Source organism: Gracilinanus agilis, chromosome 2 (assembly GCF_016433145.1).
Source record: "Gracilinanus agilis isolate LMUSP501 chromosome 2, AgileGrace, whole genome shotgun sequence".
Classification (NCBI taxonomy): domain Eukaryota; kingdom Metazoa; phylum Chordata; class Mammalia; order Didelphimorphia; family Didelphidae; genus Gracilinanus; species Gracilinanus agilis.
This window is the reverse complement of record NC_058131.1, coordinates 395,411,168-395,432,654: the sequence shown is the minus strand read 5'-3', so window position 1 is coordinate 395,432,654 and position 21,487 is coordinate 395,411,168. Positions and strand designations below refer to the sequence as shown.

Sequence of the window (21,487 nt, the reverse complement as noted above, 5' to 3'; positions counted from 1 at the left end):
ACCCATTCTGAATTTATCTTGGTGTAGGGTGTGAGATGTTGATCTAAACCTAATCTCTCCCATATTGTTTTCCAAATTTCCCAGCAGTTTTTGTCAAATAGTGGATTCACATCCCAAAAGTTGGGCTCTTTGGGTTTATCATACACTGTCTTGCTGATGTCATTTACCCCAAGTCTATTCCACTGATCCTCCCTTCTGTCTCTTAACCAGTACCATATTGTTTTGATGACTGCTGCTTTATAGTATAGCTTAATATCTGGTACTGCTAGGCCCCCTTCCTTCACATTTTTTTTCATTATTTCCCTTGATATTCTTGATCTCTTGTTATTCCAAATGAAATTTGTTATAGTTTTTCCTAATTCAGTAAAGAAGTTTTTTGGTAATTTGATAGGTATGGTGCTAAATAGGTAAATTAATTTGGGTAGAATGGTCATTTTTATTATGTTAGCTCATCCTACCCTTGAACAATTAATGGCTTTCCAATTGTTGAGATCCAGTTTTATTTGTTTGGAAAGTGTTTTGTAGTTGTTTTCATATAATTGCTGTGTTTGTTTTGGTAGATAGATTCCTAAGTATTTTATATTGTCTAGGGTGATTTTAAATGGTGTTTCTCTTTCTACTTCTTGCTGCTCTAATGTGTTGGAAATATATAGAAATGCTGATGATTTATGTGCATTTATTTTGTATCCTGCAACTCTGCTAAAATTGTTGATTATTTCTACAAGCTTCTTAGTTGATTCTCTAGGATTTTTTAAGTAGACCATCATATCATCTGCAAAGAGTGATAGCTTAGTCTCCTCATTGCCTATTTTGATACCTTCAATTTCTTTTTCTTCTCTAATTGCTACTGCTGGTGTTTCTAGTACTATGTTGAATAGTAGAGGTGAAAATGGGCATCCTTGTTTCACTCCTGATCTTATTGGGAAGGCTTCTAATTTATCCCCATTGCATATAATGCTTGTTGATGGTTTTAGGTATATACTGTTTATTATTTTTAGGAAAGGTCCTTCTATTCCTATTCTTTTCAGTGTTTTCAATAGGAATGGATGCTGTATTTTGTCAAAGGCTTTTTCAGCTTCTATTGACATAATCATGTGATTTTTGTTTGTTAGACTGTTGATATGGTCAATTATGTGGATAGTTTTCCTAATGTGGAACCATCCTTGCATTCCTGGTATAAATCCCACCTGATCATGGTGGATGATCTTCTTAATTACTTGCTGGAGTCTCTTTGCTAATATTCTATTTAAGATTTTTGCATCTATGTTCATTAGGGAGATTGGTCTGTAGTTTTCTTTCTCTGTTTTTGGTCTCCCTGGCTTTGGAATCAGTACCATATTTGTGTCATAAAAGGAATTTGGTAGGACTCCTTCTTTGCTTATCATATCAAATAATTTGTATACTATTGGGATTAGTTGCTCTTTGAATGTCTGATAGAATTCACTTGTGAATCCATCAGGCCCTGGCGATTTTTTCTTAGGGAGTTCTTTGATGGCTTGTTCAATTTCTTTTTCTGATATGGGATTATTTAGGTATTCTATTTCTTCTGCTGTTAATCTAGGCAGTTTATATTTTTGTAAATATTCATCCATATCTCCTAAATTGTTATATTTGTTGCCAGTTCTGAATCCATTTCTAATTGTTCCAGCATCTATCCCATATCTCTCCATCATTTTCAAAAGAATATAATGAAAGATTTTATCAACTGCTTTGCTCAGTCTAAGTAATTTATATTTCATAGAATCTACAGCCTTCCTTTGATCCTACTACTCCAGTAATATTGTTCAAACAAAAAAGATAAAAAGTATATTTAGCATGCCTTTTTCATAATAAACTCATGCTGACTTTTGTGATGGTTGTTTCTTTTTCTAGATCATCGATTATAATCCCTTGAATAATCTGTTCTAGAATTTTTTAGGAATCAAAGCCAAGTTCACTGGTCTATAGTTTGCAAACATCATTGCCTTCCCCTTTTTTAAAAATTGGGATACCATTTCCTCTTTCTATAGTTCTCTGAAGGTTTCAGGTAAATTTTCATTCTCTAAAAGTCTTCAAAAGTCACTGACTACACTACTTTGTACTCATGGCCACCAGTTCTTTTTGTACCTAAGGATAGACATATCTGGACCAGAGGACCTAAATTCAAGAGTAGCTAGTCTTACAGTTTTCTTATTTATCTTGAATACCTATTCCACATAATAAGCCATAAATTGTTAGATTATAGAAATGAAATAAGAACCAATTAGCTCTCCTTCTTCACTTGTCATTGTCCTTTCCACACAGAGCACTACTCCAATCTCTTTTTTCGAACCTCGTCTTTTCTCCAGTATAGTTTTTGTAAACCCTTACCTTCTACCTTAGAATCAATACTAGGTATTGGTTTCAAGGCAGAAGAATGGTAATGGTAAGCAATGGGGTTTAAGTGACTTGCCCAGGGTCACACAGCTAGGAAGTGTTTGAGGCCAGATTTGAACTCAGGACCTCCCATCTCCAGGCCTTCCTCTCTACCACTGAGCCACCTAGTTCTTCCCAATTCAGCTCTTCTTAATTCTTACTATGAGTTCCTAAGTATGCTGCCATTTTTTCTTTATTGTAGCTAGAAATGAAGAGTAGCAGGTGCATTTCAGACAAACAACTAACAGTTATTATTTGTCAAGCAATGAGGTAGCACATGGAGAGCCAACTAGTACAATGGATAAAGTACCACACTTGGAGTCAGGAAGGCTCATCTTCCTAAGTTCAGAGCTGGCCTCAGATACTTACTGTGTGACCCTGGGCAAGTCACTTAAGTCTGTTTGCCTTCATTTCCTCATCTGTAAAATGAGCTAGAGGAGGCAATGGCAAACCAGTATCTTTGCCAAGAAAACTTCAAATGAGGTTATAAAGACACTGACATGACTGAAATGACTAAATAACAACAGCCATGGAATCTGTGTAACTAACCATAGATAAATCCTTTAATCTCTCCGAGCCTTAGTTTTTTCATCTGTAAACAGGAATGATAATGCTGCTTTAAGGCTCAAGTGAAATATTATACATAAAGCACTTTTGTTTAAAGCACCAAATAAACTTCAATTATAATTGAGTATATGATGAAGGAGCCTTGAGAATAGTCTGTTCATATGTTCACCTAGGTTAAGTGTGAAGTTGTGCCAAGGACACAGGAAAATGGGAATCAGGTTTCATTCAATTTTGTTGCCAGAGTGACCTATCTTAAAGACTTAGCAAACAGTACCAGCAACCCCTTACAGAAGTGTCTTGGGGACTCAGGGATGCTAAAAAATTAGTGTGGAAAAGTAAAGAATTTAATATGTGCAAAGGGACAGCTAAGTGGCTTTCTAGCTATAAGTCACTTAACCCTATTGCTCTTCTGCCTAAGAACCAGACAGAAGGTAAGGGTTTAAAAAAATAATAGGGGGCAGCTGGGGCTCAGTGGATAGAGAACAAGGCCTAGAAATAGAAGGTCCTGAGTTCAAAAAAGGTCCTCAGACCCTTCCTAGTTGTGTGACCCTGGACAAGTCACTTAACCCCCTTTGCCTAGCCCTTACCATGCTTCTGCCTTGGAATCAATACAGAGTATTTAATTTAAAATAAAAATAAAAGAATTTAGTGTGTAAAACTACAGAAACATACATTAGTTTATCCTGCCATGATTCTAGAATGCCTTTCACTTTCCCAGCTGTCTCCTAACCCTATCTATCCATCAAGAACTCTTCTTATCAAAAACCTCCCTAGACCTTAAGAGTCTTTAGGAGCTTCTTCTTCTGAATAAAAGGGCCTTATAGTTAGCCCCCTCTGAATTATAATCACTGCTTGCAGCCACAGGTTAGATCCCTAGTCGGGGACCATATCTTGAAACCTGGCCCTTGGTTATAGCCATTTCCCCCCACACCCCATAGGAATGTGAAACATTCACTACAAAATGCGGGCAAAACATTATGTTAAGCTCTGGGGATCATTTTTTTTAAAGTGTGGACAGTTTATGCTCTCTAGGAGAGACAACACACAGAGAGGATACCAGCTGCAGGTTAATGCTCCATCATCTTTGAAGTCATTGCCTTTGATAAAACTGTGTCAACAAGTACTTAGAGCACTCACTCATCTGTTTAGCACTATGCTGGGTTAGTTTCAGTGCTCATAGAGTATATTGAAAAGTAAAGCCTCTGGAAGCTACAGCACAATTCAAATAAGGTCTCAAAAACTTCCTAGCCATGTGACCCTGGACAAGTCACTTAACCCTGATTGCCAAGCCCTTGCCGCTTTTCTACCTTAGAATTGATATACTAAGATTGTAGATGAAAAGGTTTTTTATTGTTTCTTTGTTTTTTTAATTTAAAACCCTTACCTTCCATCTTAGAATGAATACTGTGTATTGGTTCCAAGGCAGAAGAGGTAAGGGCTAGGCAATGGGGGTTAAGTGACTTTCCCAGTGTCACACAGCTGGGAAGTATCTAAGGTCAAATTTGAACCCAGGACCTCCCATCTTTAGACCTGGCTCTCAATCCACTGAGCTACCCAGCTGCCCCCCAGGTTTGTTTATTTTTTAAGAGTATAGTCTCTAACCTTGAGGAGTTTGCAGTCTAAATGTAGAGATAATACAGGAAAGAGATTGTGCGGGAAATTAATCAAAAGAAGGCTTTATGGAAGTGGTGGCACATGAAATAGGTTTTAAAAGGAAAAGGATTCTAGAAGGTGGAGATTAATGACATACATGACAGGCACAAACCAAGGGATTCAGTAGATACTCAGTAGGTAGAGAGCCAGGCCAAAGTCCTAGGGTCAAATCCAGCTCAGATCATAACCACAAAGCACTTTTCACATATATAAAGTCAGATCTAAGTAACTGGAAAAACACTAATTGATCATGGGTAGGCTGAGCCAATATAAGAAAAATGACAATTCTCATTGAATTAATTTACTTTTTCAGTACCATACCAATCACACTACCCAAAGATTATCTCACAGAGCTAGAAAAAATAATAACAAAATTCATCTGGAAAAACAAAAGACCTAGAATATCAAGGAAATTAATTTAAAATTTTGAAGGAAAAGGTGCCTTAGCTATACCAGATCTTAAAGTGGCCACAAACAAAAAAAATCTGGTACTGGCTAAGAAAGAGAGTGGAGGGCCAATAGAATAGACTAGATAGATAATCAACACCCAATGGTAAATTACCATAGTAACCTAGTGTTTGACAAACCCAAAGATTCCTGTTTCCGGAATAACTCACTGTTTGACAAAAACTGCTGGGAAAACTGGAAAACAGCATAGTAGAAATTAAGCATAGGCCAATACCTCATGCCAAATACCAAGGTAAAGTCAAAATGGATACATGATTTAAAAATAAAAGATGAAAACACAAACAAATTAGAGGTACAAATCTAGTCTCAGACACTTCCTAGCTGTGTAACCCTGAAAAGAGTCACTTAACCCCAGTTGCCCCCCACCCCTTACTGTTCTTCTGCCTTGGAACCAATACTTAGTATCAATTCTAAGAGAGAAAGTGAAAGTTATTTTTGAAAAAGAATTTTTAAAGACTGCATCATAAGCATGAGGCTCCCTACCTGAGTATACAGAGATAGAAGAAGAGCCAAGAAATCAAAAAATAGCTGGTGATCCAGTTTGGCTGAAATGTAAGGTGTGCCACAACATCCTCTGGTCCACACAGCATCCACACTAACCGCTCCCAGAATACCTTTCTCTACCACATAAAGATTTGTTTTATCAAAGCAAAAGGCTTAAGAAAGAAATCAGAACTCCAGGACTTCAGTGGATCTGTAGAATGTAAGCTCCTGGAGGGAACACACCGTTAAAGTTTTGTCTTCAATTGAATTATTGAATTAGGAAATACTCCACCAGTACAGATCGTTCTTATCTGTGTGTGATTCTTGTCCAGGTTCTCACATAAATCTTCAAAGACAAGTGACTCAATCAATAAATAAGCATTTATTGAAGCTATAGGCCAGGCCCTGGGGATACCAAGACAGAAGTGAAACTATCCTGGCCTTCAAGTAGCTTACCTACTAGTAGATGATCTTTGTAGCTTTGCTTTAGGAATTTTAATATTTCATGGCTATGCATTATTGCTGCACTTGGCGGGTCCATTCTGTGATTTTTCTCACTCTCAAGTGACTGGCCCACATTTTCTCACCCTCTATTTCCTGAGAGAAAATTTCAAGCAATCTTCACAGGAGAGGTTGTATTTCAGGAATATAGAAAGGATTTATGCTTAGGCACAGCCTCTGAGATTTCTTCTGGTTCTAAACTTTTGTGTTTTTCAAGACATTTAATTTCACACTTCCCAGCTGTGTGACCCTGGGCAAGTCCCTTGACCCCCATTGCCTACCCTTACCACTCTTCTTCCTTGGAGCCAATACACAGTATTGACTCCAAGATGGAAGGTAAGGGTTTAAAAAAAAGACATTTAATTTCAAATTGAAACTTTCTCTAAGAGGAATTTGGAGAAACAATTCTTAGTATTTGGGGGTTAATGGCATTTTCACAGAGCATTACGGTCTGCAAAGCATTCATTTGGTCCTCATGGCAACTCTGTGAGAATATGGGCTATGATTGATGAGGAAACTGAGGCTCAGAGAAGTCAAATTGACATGTTCAGGATCATACAACTAGTAAGTATCTGAGGCAGGATTTGAACCTTGGTCTTTGTGACACCAAGTCCAGCACTCTACCCACTAAGTCATCTAGCTGCGTCTCAAAGGGCTGGTGGGTAAGGTTCAGGTGGGTAGTGCACCAAGCAGGATCTACAGCATCAGCAAACCCCAGGGACAAAAATGAGCAGAATTTATTTACAGAATTTCTATTTTGCTTCTATTTAATAACATCCTCTGACTCACCAGTAATCTTGTTTTTTTTCTTTCATTGCAGCAAGTCAAAACAGTGCGATTTCAGAACTACAGCCCTCCTCCACCCAAACACCACAACTTCCATTCCACCTCTGGCAAACATGAGCCAGGAATTATCTCCAAAGGATCCCAAGCAGAAACAGGCCATTTATGCCAAGAGATGACATCCTTATTTGTCCATCGAAGTGGCTCTCATTCAGGCCAACACATAGAGCACAGGAGAAAATCAAAGTATGCCAAGTCCATGTCTCCAACAGTCCCCACCTCTGACATGTCAACCATCATACCAAGCAAGTGAATCTCTGCTATGGCTATATCTAAAGCCAAAAGAGGTGAAAAATACTTAAACACTTTGTCTCCATGGTGCACCCCTGATTTGTCTTGTGGCTAGAGCTGTGCTTCAGGAAAATCATTTTGGTGATAGGGAGTAGTTCACAATGGCTGTTAGGGAAGGAGGAGTGTATAGTTTGCAGAGGGGGAAGGAAGAAGCAAATAAATTTAACCCTGAAGGTAGGTAGAAAATGGAAGGAGATAAAGGAAGTGATGCAGGCCCTGTCAGACAGGTGAAGAGTCTTGTTAAACTGTTAAACTAATGCGGAGGCTAAATCTGATAATCCAAATTATTGAGCCAGGGAAACACGGTGAAGGCTTTATTAACAGGTTTAATTATTATCATTTAGCATTTATTGAGCCCTAAACACTTTGGGTGCTTGGTAAAGTGTCATTTGAGGGTGAATCTGGGTGCCATGAAGAACATAGAATTAAAACAGCCCCTGCCCATTAGACTCACCGTGTAAATTAGCCCTTGGAGATTTTGTGATCAGAAACACCCTATAAGTTTGAGAGTATTTGCTTACTGTACCCAAACATGCATTTAACAAGTTGAGATCCAGAGATATTTCCAGATCCTGAACAGGCAGGGCCAGGATAATCATTTTCTCAGAGAGGAGACACCTAAAATGTGTCCAAGACGAAGGCCTTTCCTCAACAGCTGGCTATGGGCTGTTGCTTGCCCCACCCTGAGACAACTTAGGAGGAAAAAAAAAAAAGAACAAAACAGAACACCTAAATCCTCTGCCATTTTGGCTTGCATCACACTAAACACTCAATTCAACAGATTTATTTTTTTTTTTTTTTTTGCTTAAGTGACAAAATTGACTGCTTTGGTGAAAGCACAGCTGATGTTTTCCAAACTAGTCATATAACATAGCATCTTACAGTGCAACTTCTCCCTCATCATCCTAATAAACACTATGGCAGGGAGGGGAGGGAAATTGAGGTTGGAGGGCGAAGAAAGCAGCTTTCTAATCACCTCGCCCTCAAATTTTGCCTTCCTTGTATACCTAGCCTGTGTACCCTTGGAGGTAGGTCTCTTGGTGCCTCAGGCATACCAAAGGGATTTCATCTCTGTACAACCTGGCAAAGCCCTGAGTTTTGGTGACACCAAGTCCAGCACTCTAACCACTAAGTCATCTAGCTGTGTCTCAAAGGACTGGTGGGTAAGGTTTAGGAGGACAGTGCACTAAGCAGGATGAATAGCATCAGCAAAATCTCGGGGACAAAATGAACAGAATTTGTTTATAGAATTTCTATTTTTGCTTTTGATTTCTCTCCTCTAAGCAATGACTTAAGTAACCCTTTCATCTGATCCCATTTAAAAATAGTCTGAGAATCAGGCATTACACTCTAAGAAATTTTGGACAAGCCCCCAAATGTCTTCTCTCACCTGCTGATTAAGACTCCAAATTGATCCTTTTTTTTTTTTTTAAATGCTTACCTTCCATTTTATAATCAATACTGTGTCTTAGTTCCAGGGCAGAAGAGTGGTAAGGGCTAGGCAGTGGAGGTTAAGGAACTTGCCCAGGGTCACACAGCTGGGAAGTGTCTGAGGCCAGATTTGAACCCAGGACCTGCCCTCTCTAGGCCTGGCTTTCAATCCACTGAGCTACCCAGATGGCCCCTAAATAGATTCTATCCAACGCCCATTTATTAAGGACCTCAGCTTCATGCTAAGTGCTGAGGTGCATGTATGGATAGGACCTTGATCTATGTCTGAAGAAGCTTGCATTCTAATGGGACAGGGAGAGAAAGGACAGAGATGTGCATATAATTATAATATAAGACTTATAATAAATGCGAGAGAGCTTCATCCTTTCTAGTCTTGGCTTTGTCCCTGGTTAAAAAGCAAATATCCCCTGGGAGGAAGGATATGGTTTGAATCTGTTTATCAGTTCCTTACACCTTGGTTTAAATGAAGACAGAAAGGGAAAGAGCGAAGTTTTGTTTTGCTTTGTTTTTTGGGGTGCATGCATTTGTGTGTGTGTGTGTGTGTGTGTAAAAGAGTAACAACAAAAGGGCACAGAGTACTAGAGAGGGAAGGAAGGCCTTAAAGGAGAAAAATCCAGCATCTAGGCTCATCTGCCTCATCTACTCTACAATGTTGCACCAATGGCAGTCCTTTAAAAATGTTTACTTTCAGGAGCTTTGTGTGGCCTTGAGAGCCAATGGGCTGAGCAGCCCTATGGCTGCTTAGTTTCATGGAAATGATGACTTCTCTCCTATAATGAACAGTAAATTAGAGATCCAGAACCTGCCTTGCTGGAGGATAGAGACTGTTTAGAGTAATATCATCCTCCCAGTCACTCAAGTCGATAAACCTCATTGTCATCCTTGACTCACTCAGGCCCGCTCAATCTGGTGCCACCTTGTTTTTAACCGTCATACTATTTCTCACCGGCATCCCCTTTTCTCCACTCACACAGCCACCTCTTCAACACAAGACTTCATCACCTCTTACCTGGACTATCACAACAACTCTCCCCACCTCCAGATTCTCCCTCCTCCAATTCCATTCTCCAAAAGGATTTTCCTAAAGTCTAGGTCTGAGCCCATCCTCCTCCCTGCTCAGTAAAGTCTAGTGTTTCACTATTTCACCTAGAACAAATCTAAAATCTTTTGTCTGGCATTTAAAGCTCTTCACAACCAGGCCCCTTCCTATATTTCCAAACTTGTTAACTTTACTCCAAGATCCAGCTAGCCCCACTGGACTACTTGCCCATTCTTGAATCCTGCCATCTGCTGATAGCCAGCACTTTTCACTGACTGTGTCCCATGCTTGGAATGACCTCCCTCCTTGGCACCAGCTTCTGGCTTCCTTCAAGATTCCCCTTAAATGGCACCTTCACAAGAGACCTTGCCCAGTTCCCCTAACCCTTCCCTCTGAAATTACTTTCCACTTACATTGTATATATTTTATCTGTACCTAGTTATTCCATTGTCTCCTCCATTAAAATGGGTGCCCCTGAGAGGGGAGATGGAGCTTTTGTCTCTTTGTATTCCTAGCACTTGGCACAGCATTGGCATATGGTGCTTATTAATAAATGCTTGTTGACTGATTCAATCTGCTTAGGATTGAATTTGCTAAATTCCCAGTGAACTCTGGGAGCCTGCCTCAGTAGAGGAAATCCTGCACCAAAGGGTTCCCCTACACCTGTGAAATCCCAGATCCAGAAACACACACACACACACACACACACACACACACACACACACACACACACACACACACCAGAAATTGCAAAGAAAAATATGAATCATTCCTTTATGCTGTTCCTGTCCAGTGAAGACCACTGAAAAGGCTGAGTGCAGAATAATTTGCTAGGGAAGGTCAGTGACCAAGGAAGGACTCCCACCCCCTCCGGAGAACTCTAGCGTTGGCTTCAGCGTGTCTGTCCAGGATGGGGTGGGCACATTTGTCCAGGATCACCCTGGATTGAACTCAGCCTCCGAGTCCAATCTATCTTTAGGGGCTGCTTGCCCTCTGCCTGAGAAACCGTTGTAGAGGTGACCCCAGGCAGCGACTGCTGCTTCCTTCCTGCTGTTTTCAGAAAACAGTTTTTTTTCCAGGCATCAGAATGTGTGAGCCTCCCCTCACTTCACCGTCCCCCCTTGGCACACACTCAGCAGGGTGGGAGCAATTTTTTTCCACAAGATGGACCAGCAGCATCCTTCTCTTTCCCTTCCTGCCCTCCCTCATAGCACAGACCTGCCCTGGCTCCTCTTCACCCTGGCTGTCTTGGTGAGGAGCAGCAGTGAAATGACAGAACAGCAAAGGCCTAGCAAGTTTTCCCAGCTGTGACCCAAGTGCTTAGTGAACTGACTGTCAGTAGGGCGCCATCTTTGTTTCTTTACTTCTTTGGAAGATGGGTCAGCAGCTTTGTGGCTGCCAGGTCATTTCGTTTATAGCCTAAGGATAAAGACCATTAATTCCTTTGGCTAAAGGCACAGGCACTGGATCTCCCGGCACAGTGTGGTATGGCAGTTCTAAAGAACTGTGTGGAACCCATTTGCTAAAAGAATAAAACTGGAAGAATGAACTCAGTAGGTCCTTGCAGCTGCATGGCATTTTTGGAATGAATCCTGGAAGGACATTTTATTTGAGATAGAGGGGTTTTTTGTTTGTTGTTGTTGTTGTTGTTGTTTTTAGCATAAAAGCCATCTGTTTGCCCCATCCATGGTGTATTATATTTTTCCCCAGATCCGTGCAGAAAGATAAATTCCCGAAAAATCTTTCAGCGTACTGACCTGTACTTTGAATTCTAACCAGGAAATGATAGGCTATTAGGCTAATCACTGCACTTAATTACAATAATAATAATCCCTTACAAAGGCACAATTTTGACTAGCTTTGATGGAAGAGAGAACAAAAAGATATTGGTTTCACATGTATTATCTCATTTTCAGACTTAATAACCCCATCAGGTAGGCAGTATAAGTATTGTTCTAGTATTTCATGAATATGTGATTTTTATCAGCCTGTAGGAACTCCTGGCATGTGAATGCCCTTCACCAACACAGATAACAGCCTGTCTGTGACTTTATATCAATTCAGTCCTGTCTGTGGGATAATACACGAATCTTCTGGAGTTAAAGACTGTGACTTGAATCAGAGATTGGATAGGAATTCAGGTCTTCCTCTTGTCTCTAAGCCCCACTTTCCTGGGCAGTCTGAGTTCCAAATTCCAGAGAAGGGAACAGGGACCTAGAGATGAAGAAAGCTGCCCAGGGTCACAGAGGAGCTAGTCAGGGGCAGAGCCTGGCCTCAGATCTGAATCTTCTGATTCCTAATCTGGCAGATTTTGTACTGTTCCATGATAGGTGCTCCAGGGGAGTTTTTCAGGTAAGAAATGGCAGATTAAAGGACTGAGTGAAAAGAGAAGTGCTTAGAACACAGGCAGCACACAATGCTCAGTTGGGATGGACCTTTTGGATCCTGAACATAACTTCATGATATCTTATAAAAATGAGTAGTAAATAGGGGCAGCTAGGTGACTCAGTGGACTGAGAGCCCGACCTAGAGATAGTACATCCTGAGTTCAAATTTGATCTTAGATACTTATAGTTTGTGATATCCTGGGCAAATCATTTAACCTCCTTTACCTAGTCCTTACCACTTTTCTGCCTTGGAACAAATATACTGTATTGATTTTAAGATGGAAGGTAAAGTTAAAAAAAAAAAAGCAGTGAAGCTGAAGACAAAAAGATGTGCCTTTATATTTGTGTGTGTTGTACGTCTAAATCTGCCCTTTTTTTCTGTTGATTGATAAACATTTATCAAATGCCTTCTGTTTGCCAAACACTATGCTAAGGGTTGGGGATACAAAAAACAGACTGTCCCAGCCAGTTCACAATCTAAAGTTGGCTTGAGAGGATTCTCAGAGAGGTTCTAGCTTTTGCTGCTACTGAGCTATTATCTTAGCTCTGCAAACCCCCACCCCATTTCATAATCTAATGTCCCAAGAAGCTATTTAAAAGTATCCCCAGGAGGCAGTTGGGTAGCTTAGTGGATTGAGAACCAGGCCTAGAGACAGGAGGTCCTGGGTTCATATCTGGCCTCAGACACTTCCTAATGGTGTGACCCTGGGCAAGTCACTTGACTCCCCCCACTGCCTACCCTTACCACCCTTCTGCCTTGGAACATTGTAATACAGTATTGATTCCAAGATGGAAGGTAAGGGTTTAAAATAAATAAATAAAATAAAAGTATCCCCACTCCACTCATACTAACCATATGGCTTTGGCAAAGAACTTAAACTAGTTTTTTTTTTCCTCTTTTAATCCTTACCTTCTATTTTAGAATCAATACTGTGTATTGGTTCCAAGGCAAAAAAGCAATAAAGGTCGGCACTGGGAGTTAGGTGACTTGTCCAGGGTCACACAGCTAGGAAGTGTCTGAAGTCAGATTTAAACTCAGGACCCTTTTTCTAATGAGCCAGGCAAGGGCATTCCTCTACAAATATGCATCAGGATAGCTGTACTGGATGTAGACCCATCTGGGGCCATAGGAGGCTCCTCCTGCTCCTGCCCAGGAGGAACTTGGGAGAGGAGGGAGATAGACTCTGCAGCAGCAGGGACAGCATTAAGGAGTCTTATACTACATGCAGGGATTATCAGCTTTAGCCCAAAAGATGGGTTGTGTGTCTCTGCATTTTCTCAGACTGTCCTGATTTGGCTACTGGACCTCCAGATCTCCACCAGCTAAAACTAAAAGCTAATCCCCAGATTCTGAAGTTCCCCCAGAAATTACTGAATTGAATCATCCTCTAATAACAATAACACATAAAATTTATGATTTATAAAGTGTTTTGTGTATATTTTCCATTTAGGTAAAGAGGTTGGATGAGGGAGCGAATAAGAGAACCATCCTAGAAGTATGGGTTTCGATCTTGCCTCTCATAAATGCTAGGAAGTTGGGTGGCTTCATGGATAGAGCCCTGGACGTGGAATCAGGAAGACTCTCCTTCATGATTCAAATCTGGCCTCAGACATTTACTAGCTATATGACCCTGGACAAATCACTTAACCCTGTTTGCCCCAGTTCCTCATCTGTAAAATGAGCTGGAGAAGCAAATGGCAAACCGCTCCGGTATCCCTGCCAAGAAAACCCCAAGTAGAGTCAAGAGAAGTTAGACATGACTGAAACTCTCAACAACAACAACTGATAAACACTAGACCTTGACACCAAGAAGTCATTTAATTTCTCAGTGCCCTAGACTGCTCTGAGCTCTCATAGTCTTTTTCTTTCTTTTTTTTTTTTTAAATCCATATCTTCTATCTCAGATTCAAAACTGCATATTGGTTCCAAAACAGAAAAGCAGTAAGGTCTAGGCAAGGTGGGTTAAGTGACTCGCCCAGGGTCACACAGAAAACTCTGGTAGTCTTAACCAGAGGTGGCAAACGTGGGAAACAGACCACATTGCAAGCCCCCTCAACACTTGAGTGCAGTGGCAACCAGATTAAAAATGTGTAGGAGTCCAGGCGTGTATGTACCTTGGTTATATTTTAGGGGGTCCTTTGTTTGATTACCCCTAAAATATAACCAAGGTTCATACATGCCTGGACTCCTACAAAATGTAATTGGGAAATATTTACAAAATGAATAAAAACACCATAGAACACAGATAATGCTTTAGAGTTTTTAAACCCTTACTATCCTAATAACAACTCTTAAGACAAAAGGGCAAGGGCTAGGCAAACAGGGGTAAGGAACTTGCCTAGGGTAACACAGGTAGAAAGTATCGGAGGCCAGATTTGATCCCAGGTCCTCCTTACTCCAGGCCTGGTGCTCTATCCACTGTGCCACCTGACTGCTCCCACAGATGAAGTTAATATGTCATTTTCTAAATCAATATGCCCACTGAAGGATTCCTTATGTATGGTTTAATGCTTCCCCACCCATCCCCAAACATAATTTCTATTTGAGTGTGACACCCTTTCATCTTAGCTATAAGTACACAGAGAAGGTATTGATCTACCTTAGTAGAGTTTCCTATACCTATGAGATCATACGTCTAATCCCTATCCCTGTTTATGTCTTTTTATATATATTTTTACTGTATGTGTATATATATATATTTTACTATATATTTTTTTCTATATTTTTACTTCATCTCCTTTGATCCTCCCCACCCTGGCTTCTGAAAGGCACAAGCAGCAGAGCCCTGATTGGGTAGGGTCTGTTGAACTAGAATGCTGGAAATGAACCCAATAACCCAGGTGGACCCCAAGCCTGTCATCCAAGCACTAATCTAACTAAATGTGGAGAGATTTTGGCCACAGCATCTCACGTAAGCATGCTCAGGCATATGAGTGCTGCATTATGCCATGGAGAAAGGGGAGTCCCTCACGCTGATGAAATCCTAGATCTTCCGAAGCATTTGGGGGGAAGGAGTTTCCAGACCTGTGATTTCATTGGTATTCCAGTGAGGCAATTCCCTCAACCAATGGATCCTTTGTCCAAAAACTGCCTAGCAATCATTTTCTTTCTCCCATAGTACAATGCCCACCTTAATCCATTTTTTCATCTTCTGAATATGATCACCGTGTATATAACCGTGTCGTGCAGAATTGAATAAGTTTTGAGGTAAATGACTGTGACAAGTAGTTAGTTGGCTAAAGAATGAATTGGTGAGTTCACAGATATGAGGAATGGACGAGAATCTATTCTGTAAATATTCTACTGCAGATGGCAAGACCTTAAGAAGGTTAAAGACTAAAACAACCTTGGACTACTTTACAGAAAGTTGGAGGAGTGGGAGGCACCAAAAGGAACTTCAAGATATACCTGTTTTGCCCAAAGAAAATGAAGCGACTCTAGTGGCAAGAGTAACTAAGCATGGGGGCACAATGGATAGTGTGCCAGACCTGGAATCGGGAGGACCTGGGTTCAAATTTCACCTCAGACACTTCCTAGTATGACCTGTATGACCATGGGCAAGTCTCTTAACTCCAGTTGCTTAGTCCTTGCCTTTCTGTCTTGGAGTTGTTACTGGGACAGAAAATAAGGATTTAAAGAAAGAAGAAGAAAAAAAAAGACTAACCAGACATGACTAGGAAAACCTGGAAAAAGAATTAAGTCTGCTATCTTCTTCTGGATCATTGATGTTGAAATTCAGTAAACATCTTTCATTCCCCAGGTTTTCTCTTCCAGCAGGCTGTTTCTGGTTTTGCCTGCCTGCTCTTGCCCCAGCTCTGAGTGGTACTTAGTAGAATTCCCCTAAAAAGGGATGCAGTTTCCAAAACAACCCACACTCTTCTTATCTTCTTCTTTGACAACCAACGGACTTTGAAAGTTGGCATCCTTCTACTTACATGCCAATGATTATCAAAAGCTAGAAGGAAAAGCATTTGTGGGGACACATACGGAAGCAAGCTAATTACTCAAATGAGGTCACTGGTAGTCAAGCAAATGCTATAGAAAGAAATGGGGATTTGAGCCAGGGAAGAGGAGAAAAGGCATTTATCTGCAAAAAGCAATTTTGTGCATTCTCATTAGTGTTACTGAAGTGCGATTGACTTGATTAGGACTATTAAAGTGCCAGGGGTTGGGCTGCTGCCGGACATGAGGCCCAGGGGCCATCAATGCCATCCTAAAATCTTTTCCATCGAAATTAAGCTGACTTTAATCCAACTTACCAGCTGTAAGAATTGTTTCCATTCAGGGTCTTTTCATGATGAAATCACCAGAAATCAAACCTGGATCTGGAAAGGCAGCCTTAATGAGGGACCCTGGCTGAAACTTAAAATATTTCTGCAGAACTGCACCACAGATTCCGCTAAGAACCCCCTGGATAGATGCTTTGTGTTGCTAATGGGAAAGAAGATAAATAAACCATGTGAAAAGAACATGTCAGTCACAGATAGAAAGAGATAGAGCAATGGCTTCCAGAAGAAACAGAACTGTCAGAACAAGATGGGAGATACTTTGAAGGGAAGGTTATTTTTAAGCTAAATGTCCAAATATTCAGTTCAGCAAAATCTATTTATAAGTAGAGTTGCTTTTTTAAAATCTTATTTTTGCTTTGGTTTTAAATTCCTTTTTATGTCATTTGAAGAGGAAGAAAAAGGAGACAGGACCATTTGAAAATTGCAGCCTTTGATCAATAGGGTTTCATTCATTCAACAAATATCAAGTACTTACTGTGTGCAGAAGCATTGTTCTAGGTTCTGAGAGAAATGTAGAATGGATATAAAGTTAGGGAGACTCAGAATTGAGGGAACAGCTATACTGTTACCACACTCCCTACTTAATATGCAAAATACTTAGAATAAACAAGAGGAGCTGTTCATGAACATTATACAGTCAGCCTTAGGAAGACCCTCACTTTCTGACCATCCACTATTGGAATTTCACCTCAGTTGTATAAAGAGAACAGTTTAAACTGGATGCTTCTTTGGGCATACTTTCTTCCTTCCTGTTCCTTTGATTATCCTCAGAAGTTCCACTTTGTTTCATTTTTTGTCCTTGGTTTCCAACTGTAGAAACTGCAAAAGGCACAGTGACTTAGAGGAACATCCATCCTCTCCTGTGCTGGAAAGAGTAGGCTGAAGCCAAAATTGGTTATTGGGTGTCTTGTTTCAAAGTGAACATACAAGTGGTCACCTCCACGTGACAGGTATATGAATCTGTCCGTCAAAAAAAATATTTAGTGAGCGCTTTCTATGTGCCGACAACCGCTGTGAGGGATGTGGAAGAAGACTGGCACGGTTCCTGATGGAAGCTCAGAGAACTTACAGCCAGTAACAAGTGGCACATAAAACATCAGCTTGTGTTATGTCTGAAAGGATTTTACATAAGTATTTAAAGGATTCCGAAGGATGCAAACAGCCAAATAACTTATTAAGGCACAACAGTATTCCATTTCACTTGTGTACAATAATTTGTTCAGCCATTCTCCAATTCAAGAACTCTGATAAATACAGTGAACCACCATGATTCCAGGGGACCCGTGATGAAGAATGAGACTGGCCTCCTAATAGAGCGGTGATGGCTACACATGTAGAATAAGACATATTTTTTGGAAATGGCCAAGATAAGATTTTGTTGTGATTGACTATGCATATTTGATAGAAGCATTTTGTTTTCCTTTTTTCTTTTCAAATGTGTGTTGGAGAGGGGGAGAGAGAAAGTTCTTGTTAATTGAAAAAATAATTTTGGGGCCAACTAGGTGGCTCAGTGGATTGAGAGCCAGGCCTACAGACGGGAGGTCCTGGGTTCAAATCTGACTTCCCACACTTCCTAGCTGTATGACCCTGGGCAAGTCACTTAGCCCCCATTGCCTTCTGCCTTAGAACTGATACACATTATTAATTCTAAAATAGAAGGTAAGGGTTTAAAAAAAAATAGGGGACAACAAGGTGACTCACTGGTTTGAGAGCCAGACCTAAAGACAGGAAGTTCAAATATGACCTCAGACACTTCCTAGCTATGTGACACTGAGAAAGTAATTTAATTCCCATTGCCTAGCCCTCACCACTCTTCTGCCTTAGAATCAGAATTGACAGTATTGATTCTAAGACAGAAGGTAAGGGTTTTAAAAAATAATAATTTTTTAAGTGAGAGCATTAGGCTATAGGATAATTCATCAATCTTTACACATTCTAATAACATTTAAATTTTTTAAAATTAGGTGCCAACAATGTGTCGAGGTCAACTTAAACACTTCCTATTAGTCTATCAATCATTAAATATATGTTAGGCAGCTAGTTAGAATAGTAGATAGAGTGTAGTACTTGGTATCAGAAAGACACGAGTTCAAATCCTGCCCAAGACACTTATGCTGTGTGACCCTGGGATAATCACTTAACTTCTGCCTGCTCCAGTATCCTCATCTCTAAAATGAGAATTATATTAGAGTCTATACTTCATGGAGGATCAAATGAGATACCCTAATTAGAGCACTTAGCAAATCTTAACGTGCTACCAGTGCTAGTTCCCATTATCAGGATTGTATTGATTATTTTACTCATAATACTAATATAAATAATGCTAATTATCAGTATTATGTGTACCCCTGTGCTGGGAAGATGCCAAGTTTAGACAAATCCCTACTCTCAAAGCTCATACCCCAGTAGGCATGTGATGCAAGTGAGAAACAGTAATGATGTAGTTGCTAGTCAGGAAGACCTAGATCGAAGTTCTATTTCTGATCTCTTCAGGCTCTCAGACCATGGACAAGGGACTCAATCTCTCAGTGCTCTAGGCAGCTCTCTTAATTCTCTAAGTTACATTGGTAGAGAGAGTTCCTTCCCCCAGAGTTCTGTAAGGGGGAAAAAGGGTTTTTTTGGGTTCAATATATTAAAAGATGGTCGCCAAAGGATTAAACTATTATCAATCCTCAATTAAGAATAACCTCAAGTCAAAATTGACTTTTATTTTATTTTATTTACAATTAAGAAGAGAGAGAGGAAATAAGAATCTAACTCAGTAGGCAATTTACTATGATCCACTAATTAATCCAGGTAGATCTAATTAACCCAGAGCCGAGAGTCAGAGGGCCAGAGGCCCAGAGGTGAATGAAGCACAAAATTCATCCACAGAGTCTATTAAAAAAAGTTTCTTAAGAGAAATTCCAGAAGATTCAGTCTTTAAACTCACCACGTGGAATTCAAAAGAAGATATTTAAAGTAGTCTCACCAAGGACTCAGTGTCCCAGCCAGCACTCTTCCACGAACCAGGAAAGATAGAAGACTCAGCCAGAAGACTTCCTTCTCCAGAAGCCTTCACCAGCCTCCCTCCACCAGACTGCCTTCATGGTTTTTATAGTGGTTTCCTGTCTCTGCCCCTTTTCATAGGGGCCAATCACAGCTTCCAAATTGTCTAGCACTATCCAGGGGATAGTCTTTGTGGAAACTAGTTCGCACCTTCTGGAGGTGTGAGTGCTCATCAAAAAGGTTCACACTTTCTGAGGGTGTGAACAAGTTTCTGACTGAGTTAGAAAAAAAAAGAGTGGAACTCTCCTCCAAGTATCTTGTTGGCTTCTCACCTAGCACTAGGTAGGGTGTGAATTCACTAAGTGGTTTTCAAGCTTCTCCCACCTAGTTCAAGTTTGTGTCGATTCAAAATTATTGCCAACCAAAGTGCTAACTCCAACTAGGCAAAACGAACAAAGGATTTCCTTTTGCAGTTCTCTATATCATTGAAATCATAGGAATAGATCCAAAGAGAGAAAAATGGCACCAACATAGACAGCTATTCTATGCAGCGGCCCATGTGGATAAAAAGCCACAACAAAGGGCTGTGTCACTAAATCCATGAGAGAATCGAGGTAAAAGGAAGGTGGGAAGGAAGGATAATCCAGACCTGGGGCCTAACAACCTAAGTAAAGGCACAAAGGTTGTGAGAATACTATATTGTTGTCCTGTTTCTCTGGAACGGAGAGAGCATGAAGGGGAGGAATATGAGAAAAGCCTGGAAAGGTGGGAAGCGTGTCAGTTTGTGGAGAGCCTTCAACTTCATGCCAAGAAGAATGGACAGAGTGGAGAGCCTTCAACTTCATGCCAAGAAGAATGGACAGAGTGTAATGGAAAGAGCACTGGCTCTGGAGTCAGAAGGCTTGAATTCAAATCCCACTTTCTTCCTAGGGGATCCTGGTCAGTCACAGTTTCCTCACCAATGGAAGGGATTCCACTCTGCCCTTAGGTCCCTTCCATCTCTAAAGCTGAGATGATCTGATCTTGACCGTTATTCAATAGGATAATAAGGAACCATTGAAGATCTTTTTTTTTTCAAAGATATTTTATTTTCCCAACAATTTTCAACATAATGTTTTCCAAAATTATAAGATCTCTCCTTCTCTCCTTGACTCCCTCCCTCCCTCCCTTCCTTCTCTCCTCTGAGAGATGGTAAGCAATTGGATCTGGATTATGCACTCATTAGTATGCAAAATCATCCATCCATATTGGTCATTGTCCTAAGAGAATATTCATACATAACCCAAACTCCCACATAAAACCATAACATGAGATTTTAGACTGAGGAATGGCCTGGTCAGATCTTTAAGTGATTCTGACAACAATATAAAGAATGTATTGCTTTGGGGAAGTAGTAAAGGAAGGGAGACATATAATGAGGCTATTGTAATAGTCCGGACAGTGGCAAGGACCCAAATTTGGTTAACAAAGAGAGGGATGGATGGAAAAGAGTTTGCCCAGATGGGATCTAGGGCCTAGGAATTGATTAAATATGAGAGATAAAGAGGAGGGGAGAATCTGAGGTAACCCAAAGTCATAAATATGGGAAACCAGGCACTGCTGACAAAAATAGTGAAGTCAGGAGACAAGAGGGTTTAGGTGAAAAGATTTTGCTCTCTGACTTCTCAGACAGAATTAAAGAGGCATGATGACTCCATGGTGCCTTTGACTATTCTTACTGAGTCTTGTTTTTCTAAAGCCAGGACAGGCACTCAGGGAGTGCAACTAAGTGGGGAGATTGGTTAGTAAGCATCTCTCACATTGCCGGATGGAAGGCCTGCTCTGTGCCATGCAGGCCTTCATTTCACAGTTGTTGAATTGTCAGAACCCTGGGAAGATAAACTCGTTTCTAAGCACAAATGTAATTGTCTCCTGGAAAGCTAGAATGTCTTCAATAAGTCTAGCCGCCTGAACTCTGAATCATAATTAAGTTTTTTGGAGAAGCAGCTAAGGCTCCCAACCAAGCTTCAGTTAAAAGATCTAGTTCTGGTTGGTTGTTATCAATTTTCCCAAAGGAATGAGATGAAATGAATGAATGAATAAGTTGGTGCAGTGAATAAAGGGCCTGCTGATCTGGCATTAGGAAAGATTT

General features: G+C 40.4%; 1 protein-coding gene across 1 annotated transcript in view; it reads left to right on the top strand.

Moving 5' to 3' along the window:
* The window catches only part of SH3RF2 (SH3 domain containing ring finger 2), a 175,143-nt gene extending 167,182 nt beyond the window's left edge, over positions 1–7,961 (top strand). The window contains exon 10 of the mRNA XM_044664516.1: positions 6,887–7,961. Coding sequence (XP_044520451.1) covers positions 6,887–7,162 — 276 coding nt within the window. The 3' untranslated portion in view covers positions 7,163–7,961. The remainder of the gene's footprint in view (positions 1–6,886) is intronic.
* Positions 7,962–21,487: the final 13,526 nt, after the last annotated feature.